Source organism: Pelophylax lessonae (assembly GCF_965119305.1).
Source record: "Pelophylax lessonae genome assembly, chromosome: 1".
Taxonomy (NCBI): Eukaryota; Metazoa; Chordata; class Amphibia; order Anura; family Ranidae; genus Pelophylax; species Pelophylax lessonae.
Genome location: NC_138768.1, coordinates 316,676,936 through 316,704,305, shown reverse-complemented (window position 1 = coordinate 316,704,305; position 27,370 = coordinate 316,676,936). Strand labels below are relative to the sequence as shown.

The 27,370-nt window shown below is 41.7% G+C and overlaps 1 protein-coding gene across 3 annotated transcripts in view; it reads left to right on the top strand.

The window, feature by feature from the left end:
* Nucleotides 1–27,370, top strand: part of SLC12A6 (solute carrier family 12 member 6) — a 131,337-nt gene that overhangs the window by 87,970 nt on the left and 15,997 nt on the right. For all 3 annotated transcript variants that reach the window (XM_082264507.1, XM_082264506.1, XM_082264508.1), the window contains 10 exons: nucleotides 1,699–1,873; nucleotides 5,058–5,176; nucleotides 7,371–7,469; nucleotides 11,941–12,060; nucleotides 12,173–12,277; nucleotides 12,361–12,529; nucleotides 15,044–15,239; nucleotides 15,386–15,555; nucleotides 15,836–15,967; nucleotides 23,376–23,483. In XM_082264507.1, coding sequence (XP_082120633.1) covers nucleotides 1,699–1,873; nucleotides 5,058–5,176; nucleotides 7,371–7,469; nucleotides 11,941–12,060; nucleotides 12,173–12,277; nucleotides 12,361–12,529; nucleotides 15,044–15,239; nucleotides 15,386–15,555; nucleotides 15,836–15,967; nucleotides 23,376–23,483 — 1,393 coding nt within the window. The remainder of the gene's footprint in view (nucleotides 1–1,698; nucleotides 1,874–5,057; nucleotides 5,177–7,370; nucleotides 7,470–11,940; nucleotides 12,061–12,172; nucleotides 12,278–12,360; nucleotides 12,530–15,043; nucleotides 15,240–15,385; nucleotides 15,556–15,835; nucleotides 15,968–23,375; nucleotides 23,484–27,370) is intronic.

Below are 27,370 nucleotides of genomic sequence, written 5' to 3'. Positions count from 1 at the left end.
CTTTACTATTAATATATTTGAATCATTTTTTGGGGTTTGTCCTATTATCTTTTGCAATCTGTCGTTCATTTTGAATTTTTGCGTCCTTGATTTCCTTTTTACATATTCTGTTATATTCTTTATAACAATTAAACAACGATAGTGTTCCTTCATTTTTATATTTTTTTAAAGCTCTTTTCTTTTTATTTATAGCTTTTTTAACTTTGGCTGTGAGCCACATAGGTTTTATTTTTAGCCTTTTAAACGTATTGCCCATGGGAGTATACTTTGCAGTGAGTTTGCATACAGTTTTTTTGAAGAATTCCCATTTCTGTTCTGTGTTCAACGATGCCAATATTCCCTCCCAGTCTAAGTTTTGGAGAGCAGCCCTAATCCTTGGAAAATTTGCTCTTAAAGTTAAGTGTTTTTTTATTTCCTGTCTGCGTTTGTTTCTTACAGCTAGCATTAAATGAAATGATATTATAGTCACTGCTACCCAGATGTTCCTTTTTATGAACATTATTAATAAGCTCTGCATGGTTTGAGATTACCAGGTCCAACAGAACATCATTTCTACTCGAGGCCTCAATAAAGTGTACCATAAAATTGTTTTGTAATAGGTTTATACATTTTTGCCCTTTAAGTGTTCCAGCAGTGCCATTATTCCAGCCTATGTCTAGGTAGTTAAAATCCCCCATTATTATCACTGTCCAAGCCCTTGCCGCCCTTTCTATCTGTGCAAGGACTGAGTCTCCACCTCCTCATTAATACTGGGAGGTCTATACCAAACTCCAATGATGATTTTTGTATTACGCACACCCATGTACATTTCCACCCATGCTGCTTCAGACTCCTCACACTCTCCATCAACTAGGTCTTTTTTCACACTCACTTTGAGATCACTTCTCACATAGAGACAGACACCACCACGCCTCCATTTTTACCCTGTCTTTCCTAAAGAGAGCATAGTTTGCACATGTTTGATTCAGTTGCATTACCAAGGACTGACATGCTCCACAGCTGATCACAGTTCAAAGTCATATGGCTTTGTGTGCCATTTAGAAGGTGATTAGCTACACCTGATTGAGTTTATAAGTCATTTTTAGGATGTGGGGGGGGGGGGGGTGGTGAACCTTTTTTCAAAGGTAAGGTTGTTCTTAAAAACAAAACTTATGCAAAAAAAAAAAATGTGCACAAGGTAAATCTGGCTCCTGCCAGGCACGAGTTGGAGAATATGATGGGAAGTATTTTGAATGATTAGGGTAGGATGAACGATGGCTAGGTCATTTACCATGATGTAGAGGGAAAAACTAATAGGATTTTGAAAGAATCTGATAGCAATGCATAGTATGAGGTTACAAGTGGAAAGTATATTAAATGTTTAGTGGTAGGATAGGAAAAGCAGTAAAAAGAATATTTATGTATTAGGTTAGAAATCTAGTTTGGTTAAAAATTGTGAATTTTCTTTTTTAACAAAGCATGGTAACTTTTATTCTTAGGTTAATTGGAGATACAGAAAACCTTTCAGCAGCATTGAGCATGATACATTGTAGAAATGAACCATGTTTTTAGAGGACTGGATGATGTTGCAGTGGTCTAAGCAAAAATTATGAAGACATGAACTGAAACTTTAATGGTCTTTTGCTGTGGAAGCAGAAGAACTGATTGGTGGCTTGTGCAGATGTGTTCAGTATGACATCTAGAACTTGTTTCTTGCAGGTTTGGAGATGCAGTAAAGGGAACTCTTGTAGTAGGTGCCCTCTCTTGGCCTTCCCCTTGGGTCATAGTGATTGGATCTTTTTTTTCTACCTGTGGAGCTGGACTACAGAGCCTGACCGGTGCCCCACGCCTACTTCAGGCCATTGCCAAGGATGGAATCATCCCTTTCCTGAGGGTAACAACTGAATGACATGAAAAATGTTGATATTTTTTGATACTGTATCTACAGTCCGGTCCATAAATATTGGGACATTGACACAATTCTAATCTTTTTGGCTCTATACACCACCACAATGGATTTGAAATGAAACAAACAAGATGTGCTATAACTGCAGACTTTCAACTTTAATTTGAGGGTATTTACATCCAAATCAGGTGAATGGTGTAGGAATTACAACAGTTTGTATATGTGCCTCCCACTTTTTAAGGGACCAAAAGTAATGGGACAGATTAACAATCATAAATCAAACTTTCACTTTTTAATACTTGGTTGCAAATCCTTTGCAGTCAATTACAGCCTGAAGTCTGGAACGCAAAGACATCACCAGACGCTGGGTTTCATCCCTGGTGATGCTCTGCCAGGCCTCTACTGCAACTGTCTTCAGTTCCTGCTTGTTCTTGGGGCATTTTCCCTTCAGTTTTGTCTTCAGCAATTGAAATGCATGCTCAGTCAGGTGATTGACTTGGCCATTGCATAACATTCCACTTCTTTCCCTTAAAAAACGCTTTGGTTGCTTTCGCAGTATGCTTCGGGTCATTGTCCATCTGCACTGTGAAGCGCCGTCCAATGAGTTCTGAAGCATTTGGCTGAATATGAGCAGATAATATTGTCCGAAACACTTCAGAATTCATCCTGCTGCTTTTGTCAGCAGTCACATCATCAATAAATACAAGAGAACCAGTTCTATTGGCAGCCATACATGCCCACGCCATGACACTACCACCACCATGCTTCACTGATGAGGTGGTATACTTAGGATCATGAGCAGTTCCTTTCCTTCTCCATACTCTTCTCTTCCCATCACTCTGGTACAAGTTGATCTTGGTCTCATCTGTCCATAGGATGTTGTTCCAGAACTGTAAAGGCTCTTTTAGATGTTGTTTGGCAAACTCTAATCTGGCCTTCCTGTTTTTGAGGCTCACCAATGGTTTACGTCTTGTGGTGAACCCTCTGTATTCACTCTGGTGAAGTCTTCTCTTGATTGTTGACTTTTACACACATACACCTTCCTCCTGGAGAGTGTTCTTAATCTGGCCAACTGTTGTGAAGGGTGTTTTCTTCACCAGGGAAAGAATTCTTCGGTCATCCACCACAGTTGTTTTCCGTGGTCTTCCGGGTCTTTCGGTGTTGCCAGCTCACTGTTGTGTTCTTTCTTTTTAAGAATGTTCCAAACAGTTGATTTGGCCACACCTAATGTTTTTGCTATCTCTCTGATGGGTTTGTTTTGTTTTTTCAGCCTATTGATGGCTTGCTTCACTGAAAGTGACAGCTCTTTGGATCTCCTATTGAGAGTTGACAGCAACAGATTCCAAATGCAAATAGCACACTTGAAATGAACTCTGGACCTTGTATCTGCTCCTTGTAAATGGGATAATGAGGGAATATTTATTCCCCTAATCCCCTATATTTTTCTCCAAACCATAGGGGATTAACCTACTAATTTAGGTACCTTTATTTTCATATAAATAATATGATTGTCTATTAACACAAAAAATATACGCACGGACAATCTGTTTATTTTACACCAGTCACCAAACAGGGGCCAGCTCTTACACATATATAAATAGTATGTCTGCATAAAATATACGTACAGACTATATGTTTATCCTATACCAGGGTCTAATAATAATAATTCTTTATACATATACTATTATCTTCCCGATAGGATTAATAACTGTGGACCAATATTTATTGGAGCTGCGTAGATACACCTTTTAATCGTAACATTTTGTGAAGTTCCTTTCACTGTTTACAAGTATATATATTTTTGATTGTATCTATTTCCAAAAATATTTGCATGTCCGAGATGAGAATATGGCAAGCTCTCACATGTGATTGGTTGAAGTTTGTCTCTTCTTTTTTTATACACATGAAGAGAAGAAAACGATTTTTTTCGAATTTTTTTTTTTTTTTTTCCCAGATGAATGTTGGCTTTCAGTGATACGGGTGTCTAGCATAAAAGAGGAAGAAAAAAAAAAAAAAAAGGAGAAAAAAAAGGAGGGGGGGGGGGGTGAGTCTTTTCAGTGCTCAGCTAGTCTTTCAACACAAAGGATGCGCTCTATTGTGACATTCATGCTTTAGGGAGTGACATTGTCATTTTCCTATTTTTACAGTTTTTTATGTTTAGAGCGCCTCTTTATCTTTTCAAATTGCATCCACATATATGCATTCATTCGTCAGCTAAGCATTGTGTGATTTATGGAAGAATTCTTTATTTTTTCCTTTTTCTATTAATGATTTTACAAACCTTTTTTGTATGTTTGTCTGTTCATACATATTGAACATTGTGGATTTGTACACACACATGCAGATTGTAGGAAGAATTTGTAATTTTGTATATCGTAACAAAGATTGAGAATACAAATTGCATGTGTGTGGGTGTTGCTAGCACTCAGATGATTGAGTCTCACTTTGTTAGAGCCAGGTGTTTGTGTCCCGGCAATTACATTTTTGATTGGTGAAGGTGATACGACCTGGCTCATAAAGAGGAGGCATTTGTCTGTGTGCAATCAGCAATGAATAAGCACAAGGTGTGAAACGCGTCTGCTGTCCAGTCTGTCTTGCAGTCTTGTCTGATGTTGTACCTATGATTTGAAGAAATAAACTCAAGTTTCCTAGTTCCTGGGTCTGGAAGTGCCACTTTCTTCTTCATTTACATGGATTTCTTAGGTCACGGACCTTGGTGAGCACCCATTCCTACAGGACTGCCACAGCTGCTCGGGATCTATCTGGCTCAGCTGAATGTTTTCAGAGCGGTGATTTGTTTCATTTTGGTTTCCTAATGAGGGAATAACACACACCTGGCCATGGAACAGCTGAGAAGCCAATTGTCCTATTACTTTTGGTCCCTTAAAAAGTGGGAGGCACATATACAAACTGTTGTAATTCCTACACCCTTTACCTGATTTGAATGTAAATACCATCAAATTAAAGCTGAAAGTCTGCAGTTAAAGCACATCTTGTTTGTTTCATTGAAATACATTGTGGTGGTGTATAGAGCCAAAAAGATTAGTATTGTGTCGATGTCCCAATATTTGTGGACCTGACTGTAGGTAATTCAGGTAAAATAGATTTGTATGTAAAAGATTAAAAAAAAACTAATCCTTTTTATTCTTTTTTTTTTCTTTTACAAAAACAGGTATTTGGTCACGGAAAGAGTAATGGTGAACCTACTTGGGCATTGTTGCTTACAGCTGTAATTGCGGAGTTGGGGATTCTCATTGCTTCTTTGGATTTGGTAGCACCGATCCTGTCCATGTATGTCATTTAATTACTTGCAAATCAAGCGATTTATATATGATATTAAGTACAAACAAAAAACAGCTGCACAATTTAAAGGGGTTACCATTAGCATTTCAAAGTCATTTTCCAGGGAGTTTTTTTCAGCACCGTACAATAGTCCACCTGCAGATTGATCTGCTCATTACCTTTTTTATTTTTACAAATAATTTACTTGGTGAAAGATATATTAATGAATAACCAAAATAAAAGTATGATAAAAGGTATTATTGACAATAGAATTCACTATACAAGTGTTATTATAAAGCGTATGAAATATTAGAGATATGCCATAAGCTGATAGTGTTTATTGAGGTACTCCATGTTGTGTGTTAATAGTTTTCTTGTTCACTTATGCATGCATTGGCTTCCTAAATCATTAACATAAGTTTTTTTCTTTTAAGATTATTTGAAAAAGTTATTCTAAACTTTAAAAATTGTTTTTATTGTGGACATGCACCATAGTATGTGTAATTTACATACAGTTCCTCATTTATTCTTCCTAGTATATCTATCTGTTGGATTGGGGTATGCCATTCTTTTTATTAGTGCCTGTGTTCTGTTGTGCAGTCACTATAGTTCATTCTGACATCCATTCTATCTGTATGACTTCACATCTGCTAGGTGACGTAGTCTAGGTTCACAGATGTGACTTCACTGTCCAGTCATGTTACACTGACCTTTTCATGGGTCTCAAGAGAAGTCTTTGCCACATTTGTTCTCATCTTTGTTCACCACTCATCGTCTATCACTGAAAAGAATGGCAAGATGTTACTCTACATTTTAATTAAATATAGCTCTGATCTAAATGCTTTTTTTAAATTACTTGTATATTTAGTTCTGTTCTAACAGATAACAAGATATATGACACAATATAACTAAAAATAGTGTATTATTAGACTGCTAATAATTATTTAGCTCTTCACATAAGATGTATTAGTCATTTGTCTGCATTAGACTTAAGATTACTGTTCTACAAAATTCCCCTTCACTCCTGCTTGAGTGACAGCTTACTATTGTCAGTGTCAAGAAATGAATACACCAAATGAAAGCAAGAGCTGAAAGTAAAATGTGGGCTTTTTTTCCTTTATTTTAACCTGATGATCGTACTAGTAGCATGCTTCCTGTTCTGGGGTAATAACGCTTACCTTACTGTATATATGAAGAAGTAGCATTGTCACTTTAGTGTGTTAGGACTTCAGAATGCCTTCCCCTCTCCAGTGCCATCTTATGAGCATTAGAGGGCCCCGGGCAATGCAGTGCACTGGGGCCCTGCCTACACAATCACCCAAGAGAATAAAAATGCAAATTATCGATAAGTCTATATTTATTGGTACAGCAGTGCCAGGCTAATGACAGCTTCCAAGTTTGGCGGCTGGGTCCGATGAACACACACATGGACGTAATTCAGACTCGACAGCAGCCTGACAGCAGCGCAGGGCCGACAGGCGCTTGCCACCTGCTAAGTTCAGTGGCAGGATGCACACGGGAATTGGGACTAATGCTTGGCTGGGGCAGGGCAGGTGGGGTCCCCCGGGCAAGTGGGGCCCCTAGGCAACTGCCCAGCATGCCCTTTCGGTAAGATGGCCCTGCCCATTTACTCATATCATGAACATAGAGGGAGGTGTACTGCAGTTCACAGAGGAGAGCTGGGCAGGGCTGATAATATTGCCTGATATTTTAGTGCAGTGAGTGTAAAGGATGTACAAACACAAATGTCAGGATCAGCGGGTATTGAACAGATATAACAAAGCACTTTCAGTTGTATATTGAACAGGCCAAAATGGAGAAATTAGGGGAAGTACATTTTTAGCGTTTGCACATACACTATATATCTTAGTCACAGCTGATCATATTTTACAGTACAGAACCTTTCATTTTGATGCATCTTTATCCATCTTTAACATATTGCATACACTAGGCTCAATTCTTATAAGCTATCACCCCAGGATATGTATACTTCTTTTCAAAAAGGTGACAATTCTTTTGAGCTGGGTCTAATGAGATTTGAAAATATCAGTCACATGGCTGAAATAAAGAGTCTTTATACTTATGTTAAAGCTTTTTTGAATTAAGCCTAATGTGTTAAAAAATACAGTAATGTTTACAGATGCTAAAGCCTGTTTTTGTCTAGACCCTATCCATGCCTTAGTCTCATGTTACTTCATTATAGGTTTTTCCTGATGTGCTACCTTTTTGTGAACTTGGCTTGTGGGTTGCAGACTCTTCTCCGGTCTCCCAACTGGAGGCCTCGTTTCCAGTATTACCACTGGTAAGTTCCACCATTATATCTTTCAGCGTTTGTTTGATTTTAATTTTTTTTTTTTTTATTTTAAGTTGTCAATTTTTTTTTTTTTTTTAAATATTGATCTTACTTTTACTCGGTTTTTACTCATTAAAGTTTACATTGCAAAACTTCATAGGAATTTACATTATCATGCATAGTTCATATTTAATGCTGAGAAATCAGTGTCAGGTAGTTCTGAGTACAGGTCATTTGGCTGCAAAAATAGGTGTAATAATAGAATAACCCAAAAAAAATAAAACCTTAAACCATTTCTCACATCTAATTATTCCTTCATGTGAATTGAGAGAATCTCTAAACTAATGCTTAAAGTGGAATTAAAGTAAATGGAAGACTTCCATTCACCCCTTGTCCTGGTGACAAATCTAAAATTTTGACAATGGTTACAAGTACAAATAGAAAGGTAACTCTCCTCACCAGGAGCAAATACAGCAATAAAAAATTCACATACAATACTAATACAGCCAGTAAACTCCCCAGCATGTTATCCTATGTGTTAATGCACATATAGGCTTTTATCAGCTACTTTTGACAGGGGCGTGTTCAGGCTGGAAAAAAAATCCCCAGAACTACTGCGTTTGAAGAGGAGTTTCTCTTTCGTCCACCGACGGACGTAGCTGCTGCTTTAAATCATAGACGGATGGGTAATAAGCCCCTCCCACTAAGAGTGACCAGGTAGAGCCAAAGGCTTTGACACGACCAGGTGGGCGGGGTCCCTGGGTATTACCCCTGGCCTCACCGTTGCATCTTCAGTTTTAGCTTAGAGTGGCCAAACAGCTCCCTGCTGGGACCTTTTTGTCCTAGCTCTGTTTTAAACGTCTTAAAGGGACCGCTGTGTACATTCCCGGCATAAACAATTGGCAGGCGGACTACCTGATTAGTCAAAGCCTGGATCAGGGAGAGTGGTCCCTGCATCCACAAGTGTTCCACCAGCAGTGTCTCCGGTGGGGGACCCCGGATGTGGACCTGTTCGTCTCCAGTCAAAACAGGAAAATTTCAAAGTTTCAAAGATCCTCTGGCCGATGCTGTAGATGCCCTGATGGCTCCCTGGAGCCAGTACGGGCTAAATTATGTGTTTCCTCTGCTGAAACTTTTATCTCGCCTGCTATGCAGGGTCGAGTTGGAGGGGATTCCGGTAATTCTGGTGGCTCCAGATTGGCCCCGGAGATCCTGGTACGCCGACGTGATTCGGCTGAGGGTCGCAGGTCCGTGGACACTTCCTCTGTGGGAAGATCTTCTATCTCAGGGTCCGATCTTTCCTCCTGCTTTACAGTCGCTGGCTTTAAAGGCTTGGCTGTTGAGAGCAAGGTGTTAAAGGACAGGCGTCTGTCCAATTCTGTGATCCTTACCTTACTCAAGGCTAGGAAGTCCACTTCTCGGAAGATTTATCATCGTACGTGGAAAGTGTACATTGCTTGGTGCGAATCGCTGAAGCTGCATCCTAGATCCTTTGCTATCAGCAGGATCCTGACCTTTCTACAGAAAGGGGTTGACCAACGTTTGGCGTTGGGCATTCTTAAGTGTCAGATCTCGGCCTTGGCTGTGTACTTCCAATGCCCTTTGGCTACGCACTCTTTGATTCGTATGTTTCTTCAGGGGGTTCGCCATTTGGCTCCCCCCAGGAGGTCTCCGTTACCTCCTTGGGACCTTAATTTGGTTCTATCGGTTCCTCAGAAACCCCCTTCGAGAACATAAGACACATTTCCTTGCTCGCCTTGTCGCAGAAAGTTGCCTTTTTGGTGTGCTATCACCTCTGCATGCAGGGTTTCTGAACTAGCGGCGCTATCTTGCCGCTCTCCTTATCTGGTAATACACAGGGATAAGGTAGTGTTTCGGCCTAATCCGTTGTTTCTTCCTAAGGTGGTTTCAGACTTCCATCTGAACGAAGACATAGTGCTTCCGTCACTCTGTCCAAAACCTTCACATCCTAAGGAAATTGCCTTGCATTGCTCAGATGTGGTTCGGGCGATACAGGTGTATCTGAAGACTACTGAGTCCTTTTGTAAGTCAGACTCTCTGTTTGTGAATACGGATGGACCCCGTAGGGGTCATGCTGCATCTACGGCGACCATCTCTCGATGGATCAGACAGACGGTGGTGAAGGCGTATTCTCTTAAGGGCAAGGTTCCTCCTTTCCCTGTCACGGCTCACTCTACGCGGGCATTGAGTGCATCTTGGGCTTTCCGCCATCAGGCATCAGTGATGCAGGTTTGCAAGGCGGCCACTTGGTCCTCTGAACATACGTTCACCAAGTTTTACAGAGTGGATGTGTTAGCAACCTCGGATGCGTCCTTTGGCCGCAAGGTTTTCAGGCCGCCATTTAAGGGATAGTCTACTTTTCCTTCTCCTTTATGGTTTTGCTACAATTGAGCCCCAGTTGTTGCTAGTTGGGCTCCATGTTATATAGTTGGCTATGTTAGCCGTGGGAATTGCATTCTTTTAAGTTTGTCCTTTCCCTACCCCTGGTTACTGCTTTTGGACGTCCCATCCGTCTATGATTTAAAGAAGCAGCTACGTCTGTCGGTGGACAAAAGAGAAAATGGGATTTTTTACTTACCATAAAATCCATTTCTCTGAGTCCACCGACGGATGTAGCTCCCACCCCTCTTTTCTCTGAAGAGTTGGGTTTTGGTTATTATTATTCACTGTTTGAACTAAACTGAAGATGCAACGGTGAGGCCAGGGGTAATAACCCAGGGACCCCACCCCCCTGGGTATATCAAAGCCTTTGGCACTACCTGGTCACTCCTAGTGGGAGGGGCTCATTACCCATCCGTCTATGATTTAAAGCAGCAGCTACGTCTGTCAGTGGACTCAGAGAAATGGATTTTACGGTAAGTAAAAAATCAATTTTTACGCTGGTAAAACGTGGCTATATGGCGTTTTATCAGCCTTTTTTCAGCTTCAAGGTTTTGTGGGAGTATAGTTTTGCTAAAAAATGCTAAAAAAAAACACGAAAGCAGCAAAATGCTAATGTAAAAATACTGTTAAACCCACGTTTTTAACACTGCATTCTACAGCTACTGCTACTGGCGTCTTTATAACGTCCAGTGTGCATGAGGCCTAAGAATGGAAAAAAAAAAACTTAAACCCAAGGCACTTGGTGACATAATTATAAACTACTTCCCCCAGCTATAAAAACTTCAGTGTGTGAAAAATCTATTTAAAAAACTGCAATTTTTTTATTTTGTCTGTTTAAAAATGTACTGGGAAAAAGCATATATGACATGGTTTTTGTATGTTGTAAAGCTGTTTCAAAAACAAAAAAAACTATTGGAAAGAAAAAAACTGCAAATCTAACAAAGTAGTTGCATATGACAGCATATTATGTGAATTTAAGTCATAGCATATAAATTAGTCATCCCAGAGGTATAACTGTGTGCTAAACATAAGAAAGCCGTCACTTGTTATGTGCCTTTGCTGCCACTTGAAGCTGGACTTGGGAATCCAATGGATATTCTGTAACAGAGCGAGGGTAAACAAAGGCGCAAAGACCTACTTAGTGCAGTGATATATTTTATCAAAATAGTACATATATAAACAGACAGTAAATATTGTACTCACAAGTGTGTTTACAGAGGGCGCACATGTAAGGTATCTCAGCTTCAGAGTCCAGTAATACTGTATGTCCAGTGTAAGGCCTGTGTAGCCACGGCTATGAGCAGGAAGATCGATCGCACTGTGGATGCTCCTAAAATGCCAGTATAAGGATCAGTCACCACAGCTGTGGAATAACAGCAGGCCACTCTCACACCTGTCAGCTTGCAAAGCCCCCCGGGAATGCTGCTGACCCCTCCTAGTCCATACTAGTTCTCCTTGCCAAAAAAAAAAAAAAATCAGACTAGCATGTGCTGGGATTGATGCCAAAACCACCTGGACTCTGCACTAGAAACAAACCGCATCATATTGTTGATAGAGTAACTGATTCATATCTCTTGTTTATTTACTTGCAGTTAAAAAAAATGTATATGTTTCACAGTAAGAGTGTATTTGTTCAAGTTATTTGTATGCATAATTCAATTTGTTTAACTTAACATGTACATTTTAAAGAAGAAGTAAACTTCCTAAAAAAAAAAAATTTGCCCCAGACAGTTTGCATTGCATATTAGCCTATTATGACAGACTTGCCTGAAAACGAAGCCCTCCATTGATGTGCTGTCACGCTGAAGGCGCTTCCATCTTCACCTGGTCTTCTTTCCGTGTTTGCGGGCTTCAATGATATAAATGGCCAAGCCAGAGATGACTTCACTCGCGTCTCCAGCTGCATCTAAATAAATATCTCCTAAACGGTTTAGGTGATATTTACTGTACTTATAGGTGAGCCTTATTTTAGGCCTACCTATAGGTAAAAATCATACATGGGAGTTTACTCCCACTTTAATTTCAATGTATACCATTTTTTGTTAATTGATGCCTTCTGTGCTTGTTTGTATTACAGGACATTGTCATTCTTGGGAATGGCTCTTTGCTTAGCCTTAATGTTCATATCATCTTGGTATTATGCTCTCATTTCCATGGTGATTGCTGGAATGATCTACAAGTACATAGAATATCATGGGTGAGAAAATTTGATATGCATTCTCTTCAGACTGATATGTTTGCCTGTAATACATTTCCACCATACAGCCTTTACTTTTAGCTTATGTTTGTCTCTTACTTAATGTGTACAGAGCGGAAAAAGAATGGGGAGATGGGATCAGAGGTCTTTCTCTGAGTGCTGCACGCTTTGCTTTACTTAGACTGGAAGAGGGACCTCCACACACTAAAAACTGGAGGTAACGCTGGCCAACCATTTTTGTGTTAATAATGTGTATGTATGATTTCTCATATCAATCAAGTCTGTTTTTCTACTACCTAGGCCACAGCTTCTTGTTTTGGTGAAACTGGATTCCGATCTTCATGTATCACAGCCACATCTCCTTTCCTTTGCATCTCAGTTGAAAGCTGGGAAAGGTCTGACTCTTGTTGGGTCTGTTTTGATTGGGGATTACCTGGAGAATTATGCAGAAGCTCTTGCAGCGGAGCAGGTATGGATACAGTATTACTTATTTTGCAATGCATGTCTTTGCAAATCAGTCAAGTGATTTAGTAAATAAGCAGTATAGCAGTTCATCTATCTAGCAGAACTTCAGACAGTTATAATTAGTATGGTTCTTCAGTGTAAAAGGTTTACATCACATTTGCCCTTATGTCCCTTTCCATTGGTCAGGGAGTTACCCGCCTCTCTACTGTGACAGGAGAGACATGTTCAAAAGTCACAATCTCTGAGGCACCCCCTTTTTCTCCAGTTTTTCCGAAACTACCTCAGCCTTTCCCTCTTCTGCTGTGGATCAATTTTTTGAGCAGACCATATTGTTAGTCTTTGAGCATCAGGTTGATTTCCAGCCTGATTAATCAGCTTTCTAGTTCTGGTACTGACTAGGTAGTATTGTTATACCTTTATCAGAGACAGTTTGGATTCTGACTTGGATGAATTGTTGTATTCTCTCGCTGCTTTCTCTGTGCCATTGAAATGCAATTTTTGGGAGGCCAGTTTTTCATAACTGCTTACTTCAGGACAAAGGTGAACAATCTAAGCTCTATGGTGCGTTCCATATCCTGCACTGGTAGGTGGAGGCCATTGGGAGAGGGCCACATAAACCTTTGGCTTAGTCTAGTTTCATGATGCAGGATCCTCTTATGTTTGCAGGAAATCCTTTCATGATTACAGGGGATCTCTTCACCAAGATCTTGGACTTTCTTCCTTGGTGGATTTGCAAGCTTGAGAGGAAGGACCTGCTGTCAATCTTCCTTGTTTTGCTATTACCCAGGCAAATATTTTTTTGCCATTCTGAAAAGACTCCTAATGAAGCATTAGAAGCAGTGTAGAGCTTCTCTAGTCTCGTAACTCTGAGGTTTCAAGATAGACATGTTATTTTGAGAAAGGTTTCTCCTAGGGCTTGCTCCAGGGACACTTGTTTCTTCTTACAGATATAGGTGAACTTGGTCCTCAGCCTTATCAGATCTATAGCCAAATAATAAAATAAAATTGCCACTAAATTCAAAATGACCTCAATAACAAAATCGTAAAACATATATAACACATTAATATGATAGGTTGTGCAAATAAATCAATACAAACAAAGGTATTAAACAGAAGGATCAAACATAATTAAAATAATACACAATGGTCCATATAAAGTGCTAGTGTGCAGAGATGACATGATTTTATAAATTAATATATCACATAATAAACCATAACCATAAAGTGCTGGTGTGAAAATATATGTGAAATAATGATATAACTAAATAAATAATACATCAAATTGATGACCCAAACAAAATGTTAGTCATAAAGTGCTGGCGTGAATATTCGTAAATTAATCAATTAAAAAAAAAAAACATTATGTAAAAAATGTTATGATAAAGTTCATGTGCAAAAAGGTGCAAATAGCAGTGATCTGAATAACGTGATGTGCACTCAATTCTTGCAGGGAATGCGACACTGAGTGCAATGGCTGCTCACCTCCACAATAGTTGTAATAAGTGTGGTGTAGAGACACTGTCTCCTATATGGCTCCAACCAGGGTAGCAGGAAAGCAGATGGATGATGGTTTCTATTTATCAGGGGGTCCGCTTGTCTCTCTCCCTCATAAGGATATAATAAGAAGTGGCCTCATGGTGTAGTATTTTAAAATATTTTTTGAAGAATCTTAGATAACTTGCATATAAAACAGGGTAGGTGTTTGCCACAATCGCGATACAGGTAAAATGTAAACTTCTGGCCACGGCCATAGACGGGAAGTGACGTCAGAGGGAGGAGCCGGGTGACGTCACTTCCGGTCTACGGCAGTGGCCGGAAGTTTACATTTTACCTGTACCGCGATTGCGGTGAGCAGCTACCCTGTTTTATATGCAAGTTATGTAAAATTCTTCAATAAATGTTTTAAACTACTACACCATGAGGCCCCTTCTTATTATATCCTTTATTCTTTACCATCACCATGTGATCGTGGTTCACCCCCCCCATTTTTATACAATTTATTTTTTGGATCTTCTTAAAATACTTCATTGGTAGCGCTTTAGGCCCTTTTTATTCCTTATCTTATCAGATCTATATTTCCCCTTGAAGTTTTTGATGGGGCGATCTAACCTTTTACTTACTATAATTGCCTTGCTGAGTCAGAAGTAAGATGTTCCTTACAGCCATCAGCCCTTGTTTCCCTGCCTTGTTTTGTATCTGATTGGTGATACATCAAGTAAAGAGGTAGTTACACAGCACAGGCTTTGGGATGCAGGAGTACCCACCACACACACAGGGTGCTCACAGGGATCCAGCTGCAGTGTAATATGCAGCATTTCAAATGCTTTTGCACAATTTATATAACTAGCCTGTTGTCTGGAGTTACCCTTTAAATCGTCAGTTGGTAGTGAGTAGCAGGATCAAAACTCAGTGTTTACCCAAATAAGTTTTACCCTCTAAATATATTCTGAAGCATAAGTAGTGGATAAAACACTGCCCAGATGACAAGGCTCTTCAGCTACTTTCTCATCTACTGCAGGCACTGAAGCAGCTGATGGAACAAGAGCGAGTGAAAGGCTTCTGTCAGGTGGTTGTAGCCCAGAAGAAAAGAGAGGGTTTGTCTCACCTTATCCAGTCCTGTGGCCTTGGAGGAATGAGACACAACACTGTGATCATGGGTTGGCCTAGTGGCTGGAGACAGAGTGATGACTCTCGGGCATGGAAGACATTCATCGGTAAGCACTACTTTCTACTCCAGTCGGTTTCTGTTGAAAATGCAAATGTGTAATTGGTTGCCGCTCCTTTAAAATGTTTTGCTTTTTTTGAATAATGAATGGAAACTCATTTTTTCTCTTTTTAATCTTGTACCCTTCTCCTACAGCTACTGTTCGTGTCACCACTGCTGCCCGCCTGGCCTTACTTGTGGCTAAGAATGTGTCTCTGTTTCCTGGATCTCGGGATATTCTAGCAGAGGGAAACATAGATGTGTGGTGGATTGTACATGATGGTGGAATGCTAATGCTGTTGCCGTTCCTCCTGAAGCAGCACAAGGTGAAAGAAATATTGCATCACCGTCTCCTGTACATTTGCATCAATATCCTGTCCCTACAGTTTCCTCTGATTTTTTTTTTTGTAATCATTACTTCTCATTTCTCACAATTTTTTTTAACTTTGCATAACTTATCCTTTTGTTTTTACTATTTTTACTTTTTGATTCTGTGTATGGAGGAATACGCTGTAGAATTATAGCTAAATATTAGAAGCATCTTCTAATAGCAATATATTTTTATCCTATGATTTATTTTTCTTGTGTGTACTTATATCTACTTAGGTATGGCGGAAGTGCAAGATGCGTATTTTCACAGTGGCTCAAATGGAAGACAACAGCATTCAGATGAAGAAAGATTTGGCCACATTCCTATACCATTTACGTATCCAAGCTGATGTGGAGGTGGTAGAAATGGTGAGTATATATAAATTAGGGGGAAAAAAACATTTTTTGTAAAAATTTTAAAAAAGTGAAAAATAAAGTTTGGCAAATTCAACACTTATGGTTTTATACCTATAACAAGAGAGCTGGTTAAAATGCAGTCCCTGTTATTCTAATACTACATCGTGGAGTTTTAAGAGCTATGCTTTCTTTTTGGGTCTAATCTTAATCCAATCTTAATCTTAAAACATCATTTATATGCTGATAAGCTCATGATCTGGTATCAGTCAAATCACCAGCTTACTGCTGAAAAGCATAAGACTTTTCTGTACTTCTGGTACCTCAAGAACTGTTGCGGCAAGTTAGACTTGGTAAAGTGGGTGTAAACCACAACCATGGCATTTTGTTTAACGCACAATGTGTCATAAAGTATTTAATTTTTTTTTTTTTTTTTTTACCAAATACTTATTTTTAATATGTTTAACCCATTGTTGCATCTTGTACTGCTGACCACCTGCAGCACTAGAATTTGTTTAAATAAAAGCTGCAGATTTTTTAAATTTAAAATTACTATTGAAATTACATTAACATGGTAAAGTTTAAATGAGATTTTAGTGATTGGCTTTACATACATTTTTATTAATGTCCTAGTAAGAACTAGTATGTTAGTTACCCTTTATCCTGGTGAACTGGTAAAAGCATTTTTGGATCCATTACATGTTTATTAAACAGATGAAACATTTTTTAGTTTACCAACCACTTAAGGACTAGGCCTAAGTTAAAATCCGTATTTTTGCAGGAAATTTACTTAGAACCCCCAAGCGGTCTTGCATACGCTATTTTTTGGGAAAAAAATACGCTTTTTTACTAAAAAAAAATAAATTAGTAAACTTAAACTAGTAGTAAGTTTACTAGTAGTAGCAAACTAAACTTCAATTTCTTTCTATAATGTGAAGGATAACGTTACGCTTAGTAAATTGATACCTAACGTGTCATGCTTTAAAATTGCGCAGGCTCGTGGAATGGTTACAAACTTTGGTACTCCGTAATTTCTACAGGTTACCAGTTTAGAGTTACAGAGAAGGTCCAGTACTAGAATTATTGCTTTCGCTCTAACGATTGTGGCGATACCTCATGTGTGGTTTGAACACTGTTTACATATGTGAGCGCCATTTGCGAATGTGTTCGCTTCTGCGCGTGAGCTCTGAGGGACGGGGCACTTTAAATTTTTTTATTTTTTCCTTATTTATTTTTATACACTGTCCTCTTAAAAAAATGTTTTTTTGATCACTTTTATTCCTATTAAAAGGAATGTAAACATAATAGAACAGGACAGATCATTTTTAATGTGCGATCTGTGGTCAAAAAAGACCTCAGATCTCACAATTACACTTAAAAGCAATTTTAAAAAAAATGGCCCTTTAAGGCCATGATGTTTGACGTTGCTCTGGTCCTCCAAGGGTATAGATTCAAGTGGGGGGCTATCTTGCCCTCATTCGATGTCCTGCCCATCTGCACGGGGGATTATATCGTTTTTCCCACTACCGACTGCTCCGGTAAGCAGGGAAAATGACCGGGACGCGGCGGGAGGGGGGTGAACACCTCTCCCGTGGCCCATAAAAGTGATCCTGTGGCGGATCTGCTGCTGGGACCACTTTTATGGAAAAGCAGACTGCCCGCCGTGTAAAAAAAAAAAAATACCAGGGTTATGGCAGCCGGTATTTAACGTCAAGGTAGTGACGTAAATACACGGTGGGCAGTCCAGAAGTGGTTACTGACATATACCATTCAAAAAGGTATTTAGGTTTAAGGTGTTCATCCTTCTGTTCACATTAACCACTTCCCGCCCGCCCTATTACAAATTGACGGCGGGAATGTGGTTGTGTTATCCTGACCGGACGTCATATGACGGCGGCAGGATAACACAGCTCTGGGCGCCCCTCGGGGGCGCGCAGAGCGGCGATCGGTGATGCGAGGTGTCAGTCTGACACCCTGCATCTCCGATCTCGGTAAAGAGCCTCTGACGGAGGCTCTTTACCATGTGATCAGCCGTGTCCAATCACGGCTGGTCACATAGTAAATAGGAACAGCCGTTGATCGGCTTTCCTTAGTTCGTGCCTGACAGGCACGAGCAAAGGAGCGCCGATCGGCGGCTCCCCTGACAGGGGGGGGGTCGGCACTGGTAATCAGATCATTGATTACCAGTGCAGACCCTCGGGGGGGGGGGGGGGTGCCACTAGATCCACCAGGGATGCCCACTATGACCCCAGGGATGCCCACAATGGCCACCAGGGATGGCAATCAGGGCTCAGGGAGCCCCCCCATTGCCCTCCCCATCAGTGATGCCCACCAGTGTCCTCCCTATCAGTGCTGCCCACAAGTGCCCATCATTGCTATCCTTTAGTGTCGCCCACCAGTGCCCATTATTGCCCACCAGTGCCGCCCATTAGTGCCCATCAGTGCTGTCCGTCAGTGCCACCCATCAGTGCCCACCAGTGCCGCCTATCAGTGCCCATTAGTGCCCGTCAGTGCCACCTATCAGTGCCCATCAGTGCCACCTATCAGTGTCCATCAATGCCGCCTATCAGTGCCCAGCAGTACCGCCTATCAGTGCCCACCAATGCTGCATATCGGTGCTACCTATCAGTGCCGCCTATCAGTGCCACCCCATCAGTGCCACCCCATCAGTGCCTGTCAGTGCAGTCTCATCAGTGCTCATCAGTGCAGGAAAAAACTTATTTATTTACAAAATTTTATAACATAAACAAAAAAACTTTTTTTTTTTCAAACTTTTCGGTCTTTTTTTATTTGTTTAGCAAAAAGTAAAAATCGCACAGGTGATCAAATACCACCAAAAGAAAGCTCTATTTGTGGGGGGAAAATGACATAAATTTGGTGTAGGTACAGTGTTGCATGACCGCGCAATTGTCATTCAAATTGCAACAGCGCTAAAAGGGGAAAATTGGCCTGGGCAGGAAGGGAGGGAAGTGCCCTGTATTAAAGTGGTTAATAAACCAAAAAGTAAAAAAAAAAAAAAGACACTCTGTTTTTTATTTTTTATATATATATATATATATATATATATATATATATATATATATATATATATATATATATGCAACGCTTTGTTTTTCCCACATTTTTCATGAGCTGAACTCAAAGATCTAAGACTTTTTGTATGTACATAAAAGGCCTATTTCTCTCAAATATTATTCACAAATCTGTCTAAATCTGTGTTAGTGAGCACTTCTCCTTTGCCGAGATAATCCATCCACCTCACAGGTGTGGCATATCCAGATGCTGATTAGACAGCATGATTATTGCACAGGTGTGCCTTAGGGTGGCCACAATAAAAGCCACTCTAAAATGTGCAGTTTTATCACACAGCACAATGCCACAGGTGTCCCAAGTTTTGAGGGAACATGCAATTGGCATGCTGACTGCAGGAATGTCCACCAGAGGTGTTGCCCGTGAATTGAATGTTCATTTCTCTACCGTAAGCCGTCTCCAAAGGGGTTTCAGATAATTTGGCAGTACATCCAAAAGGGCCTCACAACCGCAGACCACGTGTAACCACACCAGCCCAGGACCTCCACATCCAGCATCTTCACCTCCAAGATCGTCTGAGACCAGCCACCCGGACAGCTGCTGCAACAATCAGTTTGCATAACCAAAGTATTTCTGCACAAACTGTCAGAAACCATTTCAGGGAAGCTCGTCTGCATGCTCGTCGCCCTTGAGTGGGCAATTCCTTACATTCAATGGCGTCTTGCACTTTTCAGAGGTGTTTTCTTCACGGATGAATCCTGGTTTTTCACTGTACAGGGCAGATGGCAGACCGCGTGTATGGCGTTGTATGGGTTAGCTGTTCGCTGATATCAATGTTGTGGATCGAGTGGCCCATGGTGGCGGTGGGGTTATGGTATGGGCAGGCGTATATTATGGACAACGAACACGGGGGCATTTTATTGATGGCATTCTAAATGCACAGAGATACCATGACAAGATCCTGAGGCCCAATGTTGTGCCTTTCATCCACGACCATCACCTCATGTTGCAGCATGATAATGCACGGCCCCATGTTGCAAGGATCTGTACACAATTCCTGGAAGCTGAAACATCCCAGTTCTTGCATGGTCAGCATATTCACTGGACATGTCACCCATTGAGCATGTTTAGGATGCTCTGGATTGGCGTATAGGACAGCCTGTTCCAGGTCCTGCCAATAACCAGCAACTTCGCACAGCCATTGAAGAGGAGTGGACCAACATTCCATAGGCCACAATCAACAATCTGATCAACTCTATGCGTAGGAGATGTGCGGCACTGCGTGAGGCAAATGGTGGTCACACCAGATACTGACTGGTTTTCAGACCCCCCGATACAGTAAAACTGCACATTTTAGAGTGGCTTTTATTGTGGCCAGCCTAAGGCACACCTCAGCAATAATCATGCTGTCTAATCAGCATCTTGATATGCCACACCTGTGAGGTGGATGGATTATCTCGAACAAAGGAGAAGTGCTCACTAACACAGATTTAGAGAGATTTGTGAACAATATTTGAGAGAAATAGGCCTTTTGTTTACATAGAAAAAGTCTGTCCTGCTCATGAAAAATGGGGGAAAAAACAAGTGTTGCGTTTTTATAATTTTTTGTTAAGTGTGTGTGTATGTGTGTATAAATTTATATATATATATATGCACACACTTATGTACCTCTTACCATTATGTACACCTTGTTCATTCCTGGTTGGACCCTCTTTTGCCTTCAGAACAGCCTTAATTCTTCATGGCATAGATTAAACAAGGTGTTGGAACCATTTCTCTGATTTTGATCCATACTGATATGATAGCATCACGCAGTTGCTGCAGATTTGTCAGCTGCACATCCATGATGCGAATCTCCCGTTCCTGCATTATTCTGCTGGAAGGAGCAATCAGAAGATGGGTACATTGTAGTAAAACGAGATGGACATGGTCAGCAACAATACTCAGGTAGGCCGTGGTGTTTATCTGATGCTCAATTAGTACTAAGGGACCCAAAGTGAGCCAAGAAAATATTCCCCACACCATTACACCACCACCACCAGCCTGAACTGTTGATACAAGACAGGGTGGATCCATGCTTTAATAATGTTTACACCAAATTCTTACCCTACCATCTGAATGTCACAGCTGAAATCAGGACTCATCAAACCAGACAATGTTTTGCCAATTTTCATCATCGCAAACCCTGCCCAGTCTCCTCTGACCTTCTAACATCAACGAGGCATTTTCCTCCACACAACTGCCGCTTACTGAATATTTTTCTCTTTTTCTGACAATTCTCTGTAAACCCTAGAGATGGTTGTGTGGCAAATTGCAGTAGATCAGCAGTTTTTGAAATACTTAGACTAGCCCGTCTGGCACCAACAACCATGCCAATGTCCCTTAAATCCTCTTTCTTTCCCATTCTGATGCTCGGTTTGAACTCAGCAAGTCGTCTTCACCACATCTAGATGCCTAAATGCATTGAGTTGCTGCCATGTGATTGGCTAATTAGCAATTTGTGTTACCAAGCAATTGAGCAGGTGTACCTAATAATAAAGTGGCCGGCGAGTGTGTATATATACAGTATCTCACAAAAGTGAGTACACCCCTCACATTTTTGTAAATATTTTATTCTATCTTTTCATGTGACAACAGTGAAGAAATGACACTTTGCTACAATGTAAAGTAGTGAGTGTACAGATTGTATAACAGTGTAAATTTTCTGTCCCCTCAAAATAACTCAACACACAGCCATTAATGTCTAAACTGCTGGCAACAAAAGTGAGTACACCCCTAAGTTAAAATGTCCAAATTGGGCCCAAAGTGTTAACATTTTGTGTGGCCACCATTATTTTCCAGCACTGCCTTAACCCTCTTGGGCATGGAGTTCACCAGAACTTCACAGGTTGCCACTGGAGTCCTCTTCCACCCCTCCATGATGACATCATGGAGCTGGTGGATGTTGGAGACCTTGCGCTCCTCCACCTTCCATTTGAGGATGCCCCACAGAATCTCAATAGGGTTTAGGTCTGGAGACATGCTTGGCCAGTCCATCACCTTTACCCTCAGCTTCTTTAGCAAGGCAGTGGTCGTCTTGGAGATGTGTTTTGGGTCATTATCATGTTGGAATACTGCCCTGCAGCCCAGTCTCTGAAGGGAGGGGATCATGCTCTGCTTCAGAATGTCACAGTACATGTTGGCATTCATGGTTCCCTCAATGAACTGTAGCTCCCCGGTGCCCGCACCACTCATGCAGCCCCAGACCATGACACTCCCACCTCCATGCTTGACTGTAGGCAGAACACACTTGTCTTTGCAATCCTCAACTGGTTGCCACCACAACACACGCTTGACACCATATGAACCAAATATGTTTATCTTGGTCTCATCAGACCACAGGACATGGTTCCAGTAATCTATGCCCTTAGTCTGCTTGTCTTCAACAAACTGTTTGCAGGCTTTCTTGTGCATCATCTTTAGAAGAAGCTTCTGAGACGACAGCCAGGCAGACCAATTTGATGCAGTGTGCGGCGTATGGTCTGAGCACTGACAGGCTGACCCCCCACCCCTTCAACCTCTGCAGCAATGCTGGCAGCACTCATATGTCGATTTCCCAAAGAAAACTTCTGGATTTGTCACTGAGCATGTGCACTCAACTTCTTTGGTCAACCATGGCGAGGCCTGTTCTGAGTGGAACCTGTCCTTTTAAACCGCTGTATGGTTTTTGCCACTGTGCTGCAACCCAGTTTCAGGAAATCTTCTTATAGCCTAGGCCATCTTTATATAGAGCAACAATTCTTTTTTTCAGATCCTCAGAAATTTCTTTGCCATGAGGTGCCAAGTTGAACATCCAGTGACCAGTATGAGAGAGTGAACCACACCTGCTCCCCATTCACATCTGAGACCTTGTAACAGTAACGAGTCACATGACACCAGGGAGGGAAAATGGCTAATTTGGCAATTTTTATTTAGGGGTGTACTCACTTTTGTTGCCAGCGGTTTAGACATTAATGGCTTTGTGTTGAGTTATTTTGAGGGGACGGCAAATTTACACTGTTATACAAGCTGTACACTCACTACTTTACATTGTAGCAAAGTGTCATTTCTTCAGTGTTGTCACATGAAAATATATAATAAAATATTTACAAAAATGTGAGGGGTGTACTCACTTTTGTGAGATACTGTGTATGTATATGTATAAATGTATGTATGTGTATATATATATATATATATATATATATATATATATATATGTATGTAATAAAAGTAGTGGCCTATCACATAATTTTAAGTTTTAAGTCAGTGTTTTGTTTTTGTGGACCTTTCTCTTGCTTTACTGACCTAATGCTGAGGTAGCATAGTATAGAGGACCTAAATCAATGAATCTGAGCTATTCATTTGTCTCTTACAGCATGACAGTGATATTTCTGCCTATACCTATGAGCGAACACTTATGATGGAGCAAAGATCACAGATGTTGAGGCAAATGCGCCTTTCAAAGACAGACAGGGAAAGGGAGGTAAGTGTTTTTTCCAGGGGGCTAGATCATTCACAAGTCATCCTAAGCAGGAGCATTGGGCCAGGTGCATGTCCAAGGGTTTGATTTCCAACTTTCATGCTCCTGCAGTAAACCAAAGGGGATGGTGCAGTTGGTCACAGTGGTGTACCTCCCTGTCACTTCACAAGGTAGGATGTACTTGTAGGCTGTTATTTTCTAATAGCCTGAGCAGGCAATGCAAACTTTCTCTGTGCCTATTTAAATCCTTAATAATGTCAATCGAAGGGATGGGAGGGCAAAACTGTTACCTTGCTTAGGCTGGCCATACATGGTGCAAATTTGCACAATTCCCGTCAACACAGACAGGCAAGCCTTCCCCACCGGGAGAAGACAGTGATTATCGCTAGTGGCTATAATAGCTGCTTGCGATAATCTCAAGCGTATCTGGCAGGTGGGTTGTAACCAAGTTGTTGATTGATTAGCTTGGTACATTCAGCTTGCCCATTGACTGTTCGCATCTCGGGCAGTTCCTGCTGAACTGGCTGAGATTCGAACAGTGTATGGCCGGCCTTAGGGTTCCATTCTGCTTTTATCCCTCATTGCACAATAAACATAAGATAACATTAGGATAAATTACATTGCAGTGAGTAATAAGCCAAAATGTTTTTCTTTTTTTTTTCCGGAAGCCTTCTTTAGGTACACTAATAACACTCAATGGTGGGAAATCTTGTTAATTTTTCTAAAATGATGCTCAAACTATTCATATTTGTACCTTTTAACTCCAGGTTGTCAACAAAGTGTTCAAACACAGTATAGGCCCCCTCTTTCTGCCTCTTGGCAGTAAGGTACAGAGGAGATAATTTTTAGTAAAAAGAAAAATCAACAGTTATTCTGTTCAGCTCCCAGCCCCATCTACATTTTCTATTCACTACAGTTGCTAATAACACCATGGTCATGTTTACAGGTTGCTTTTCTGTACATGTGTATTCATTCCTTAATAACTGAAATAGCACAAGCATGTACACTCATGCAATGAGCAAAGCATATGTGATAAGGTTCCAGGAGGGTACATGAATTGAAAATAAAACCAGGGAGGGAGGGATTCCCTACAGTTAGCCCTTATTAATTTGAATTATATTAAAAATCACTTTTAGTGTTTTTTCATTTAACTTTTTCCCCCAACATAAAACTGTCAACTTGTGGTCATGTATGCACACTTTCCGAACAAATACACTTAGTGTATTTGTGTACATGCATGCACCATGTAAAAAATAAATAATGATTAGGCATAACATGCCCACTGGCCTGACCCTGTTAAAGGCTAGCTTAAATTGTAGCTCCAGCCAAACATTTAATTCAGTAAGGAAAGGTGTGGACCACCATCAGGTTTTCAATGTTGCATATAGTGCCATAGTTGGCCTTGCACCTGGAATGCTTGAAGGCTGTTTGGGGTTTGAGCGGGGCATGGTTCTTGCTGGGGAAATCCCCCCCACTTTTTATACTATATAATACTGTGATAAAAAAAAACAGGTGTTTTTTGGACTTTTTAGTATATAAATGGAACAGTGAAAGGATTTCTTACAATGTATGCTGCCATTATGATTTACGGAGAATGGCAAAGCGGAAGGCATTTGTGTGCTGGAAAGAAGTTTGGTAAATCTACCTTTCTCTTTCGTTCATTGACGGACACAGCTCCTGATCTTCTTAACCATTGGGTTATAATGCCCCCTACAGGAGTAGGACATTAGGCATAAAAATAACTTGACCATGCTTATGGGCAGTCCCAGGAGGTATACTCCCCCCCCCCCCCCCCTCTCTGCTATAGGTTTATTTCTGCCTAGTCAGGAGTAAGGACCTAGTTCCTTGCAGGGATCTCTGGTCCTGGCATTTTTTTTTTTTTTTCTCCTGGTGTTTTCCTGCCAGATCTACAATCAACTGCTAAACTGGGCGAGGGGCTGGATAATCTAGATCCAGTGGTCACCCTAGTCTGGCAAGCCAGCCCACAGACTTCAGCTCCGTGCTAGGTCGGCCGCGACATAGCCCCACCGGACAAGGGCTGGCCTGAGAGTTAAACGCCTCGCGAGGTCACATACGACCAGGTCTCGGCCTGCGTTGCAGCGTTCCTCCTGGCCGACAGCCCCCCATTTCGATGGCGAGGAGGTTCTGTCTGGAGCGGTGCACGTCTGGTTCCTAGTATGGTGAGTAGCTATCCCACTCTCTGCCCCCCCATCACCTATACTAGGATGTATGGTAGTCTGGCTACCTCCTGGGGCAGGGTGTTGTACTGGTGATGGGGGGGAGGGGGTGCACTGCCAGCGACTGGGCGTTAGACAAAAGGGGGGGCTGTACCTGGTTGTGGGCTCCTGCCATGGCCCCCCCTTCTTGCTCTGTGTCCTGCCTGGGCTCAGGGATCCCTCCTGGGTCCCTGGGAGCCTCGTGGAGCCGCCATTTTGATGTAGCACTATTTTCTTGTGGCCATGTTTGTGTAGCCTTTGCGGGCATTTTGCCTTGGTCCAGTATTGAAATGAGTAGCAACCATTACTGTGGAGCCATTTGGGCAGCCATTTTAGCTGTGGGAGCCCCTCCTTATCCCCTGGTGCTGACTCCTGGGCCTCTTTCCTTCCTGGACACCGCACATGGAGTGCTTAAAATCCCGGTGCTGTCGGTGACTACCTGGTGCAAGATTGGGGGGTGCTCTGTGGCTGGTGATCAAGTGGTGTTACCAGTGCGGTGGGGGTGTCCCTCGGCAGTGTCTGTTTGCAATTTTGTGGGGTACCCATATTCCTCATGGAGTCTTTGAAGCATATTTCCCCACCTGGCCCCCTCTCAGAGCCTGCGGGTCCCAACCATCCATTGACGCACTGACAGCGGTCCTGGAGTCCTTTGTGTCCCGTGTGGAGGTGGCTTTTGGGCGGCGTGGTAGTAAAAAGTGACCTCCCCCCCCCCCGCCTTCCCCTGCTTCATCTGTCTCCTCAGATTTTGAATCTGACCTGGCTGCTGCGAATGGGACCCGCCTTGAGGGGGTCTGCGTCCACGCGCCCTGAGTTCTCACATAGTGAGGATGATTCCTCCACTCCTGTAGCAGCAAAGGAAAAGGCAATGGTGGATGAAGCTGTGTGGAGGCACTAGTTCCCTTTGGAATTCACAAGCCATCTAGAGCGGCAAAGATGTTTCCGTTTCCTTCCTATTTTGACAGATTTGTCGCAAAAGAGTGGGAACTTTTAAGCTGTCCCTTTTGTGGTCCCTAAGCGATTTGCAGTGAGGTACTGAAGAGTCCCTCCTTAAGAAGTGGACTGTTCCAATAGTGGTGGATCCCCCTGTTTCCAGGTTGAATAAGGCAACCATAATTCCGGTGGAAGAATTGCTGGTTTTTAAGGATCCGGCTGACAGCAAGGCGGAGGCTGTGGCCTGCAGAATGTTCACTGTGGCTGGCTCAGCACTTCACCATTTCCTTGGTGTCACAAACTGACTGAGTGGGCTAAGCTTTTACGCAGTGAACTGGAGGGTAAGCAGCTCCCCCCTGCCTTTGCGGAGCTGGCGGACCAGTTGGTGCAGGGGCTGCAGTTTTATCTGTGATGCCTCTTTGGATGTGGCTCCCCTGATTTCTAGACTCTCTGTTTCGGCAGTGGTCCTTAAGCGTTTTATGGCTCAAATGTTGGTCTGCGGACCAGACCTCTAAAAAAGCCTTAACTGATCTTCCTTTTCAAGGAGATCGCCTGTTTAGAGCTACCCTAGATGACATCATTAAGAGTCTAATGGGGGAAGAGCACCTTTCTTTCGCAGGCTAGCAAGGGTAAGGAACCTCGTTGCAGACATGGCCCGTCCTTCTTGGCTCACAGGAAGTTTTTTCGTTCCTCAGGATAGGCTGATGAGTTCAAAGCCTTTCAAGACCTCTTCGGGAGGATCCA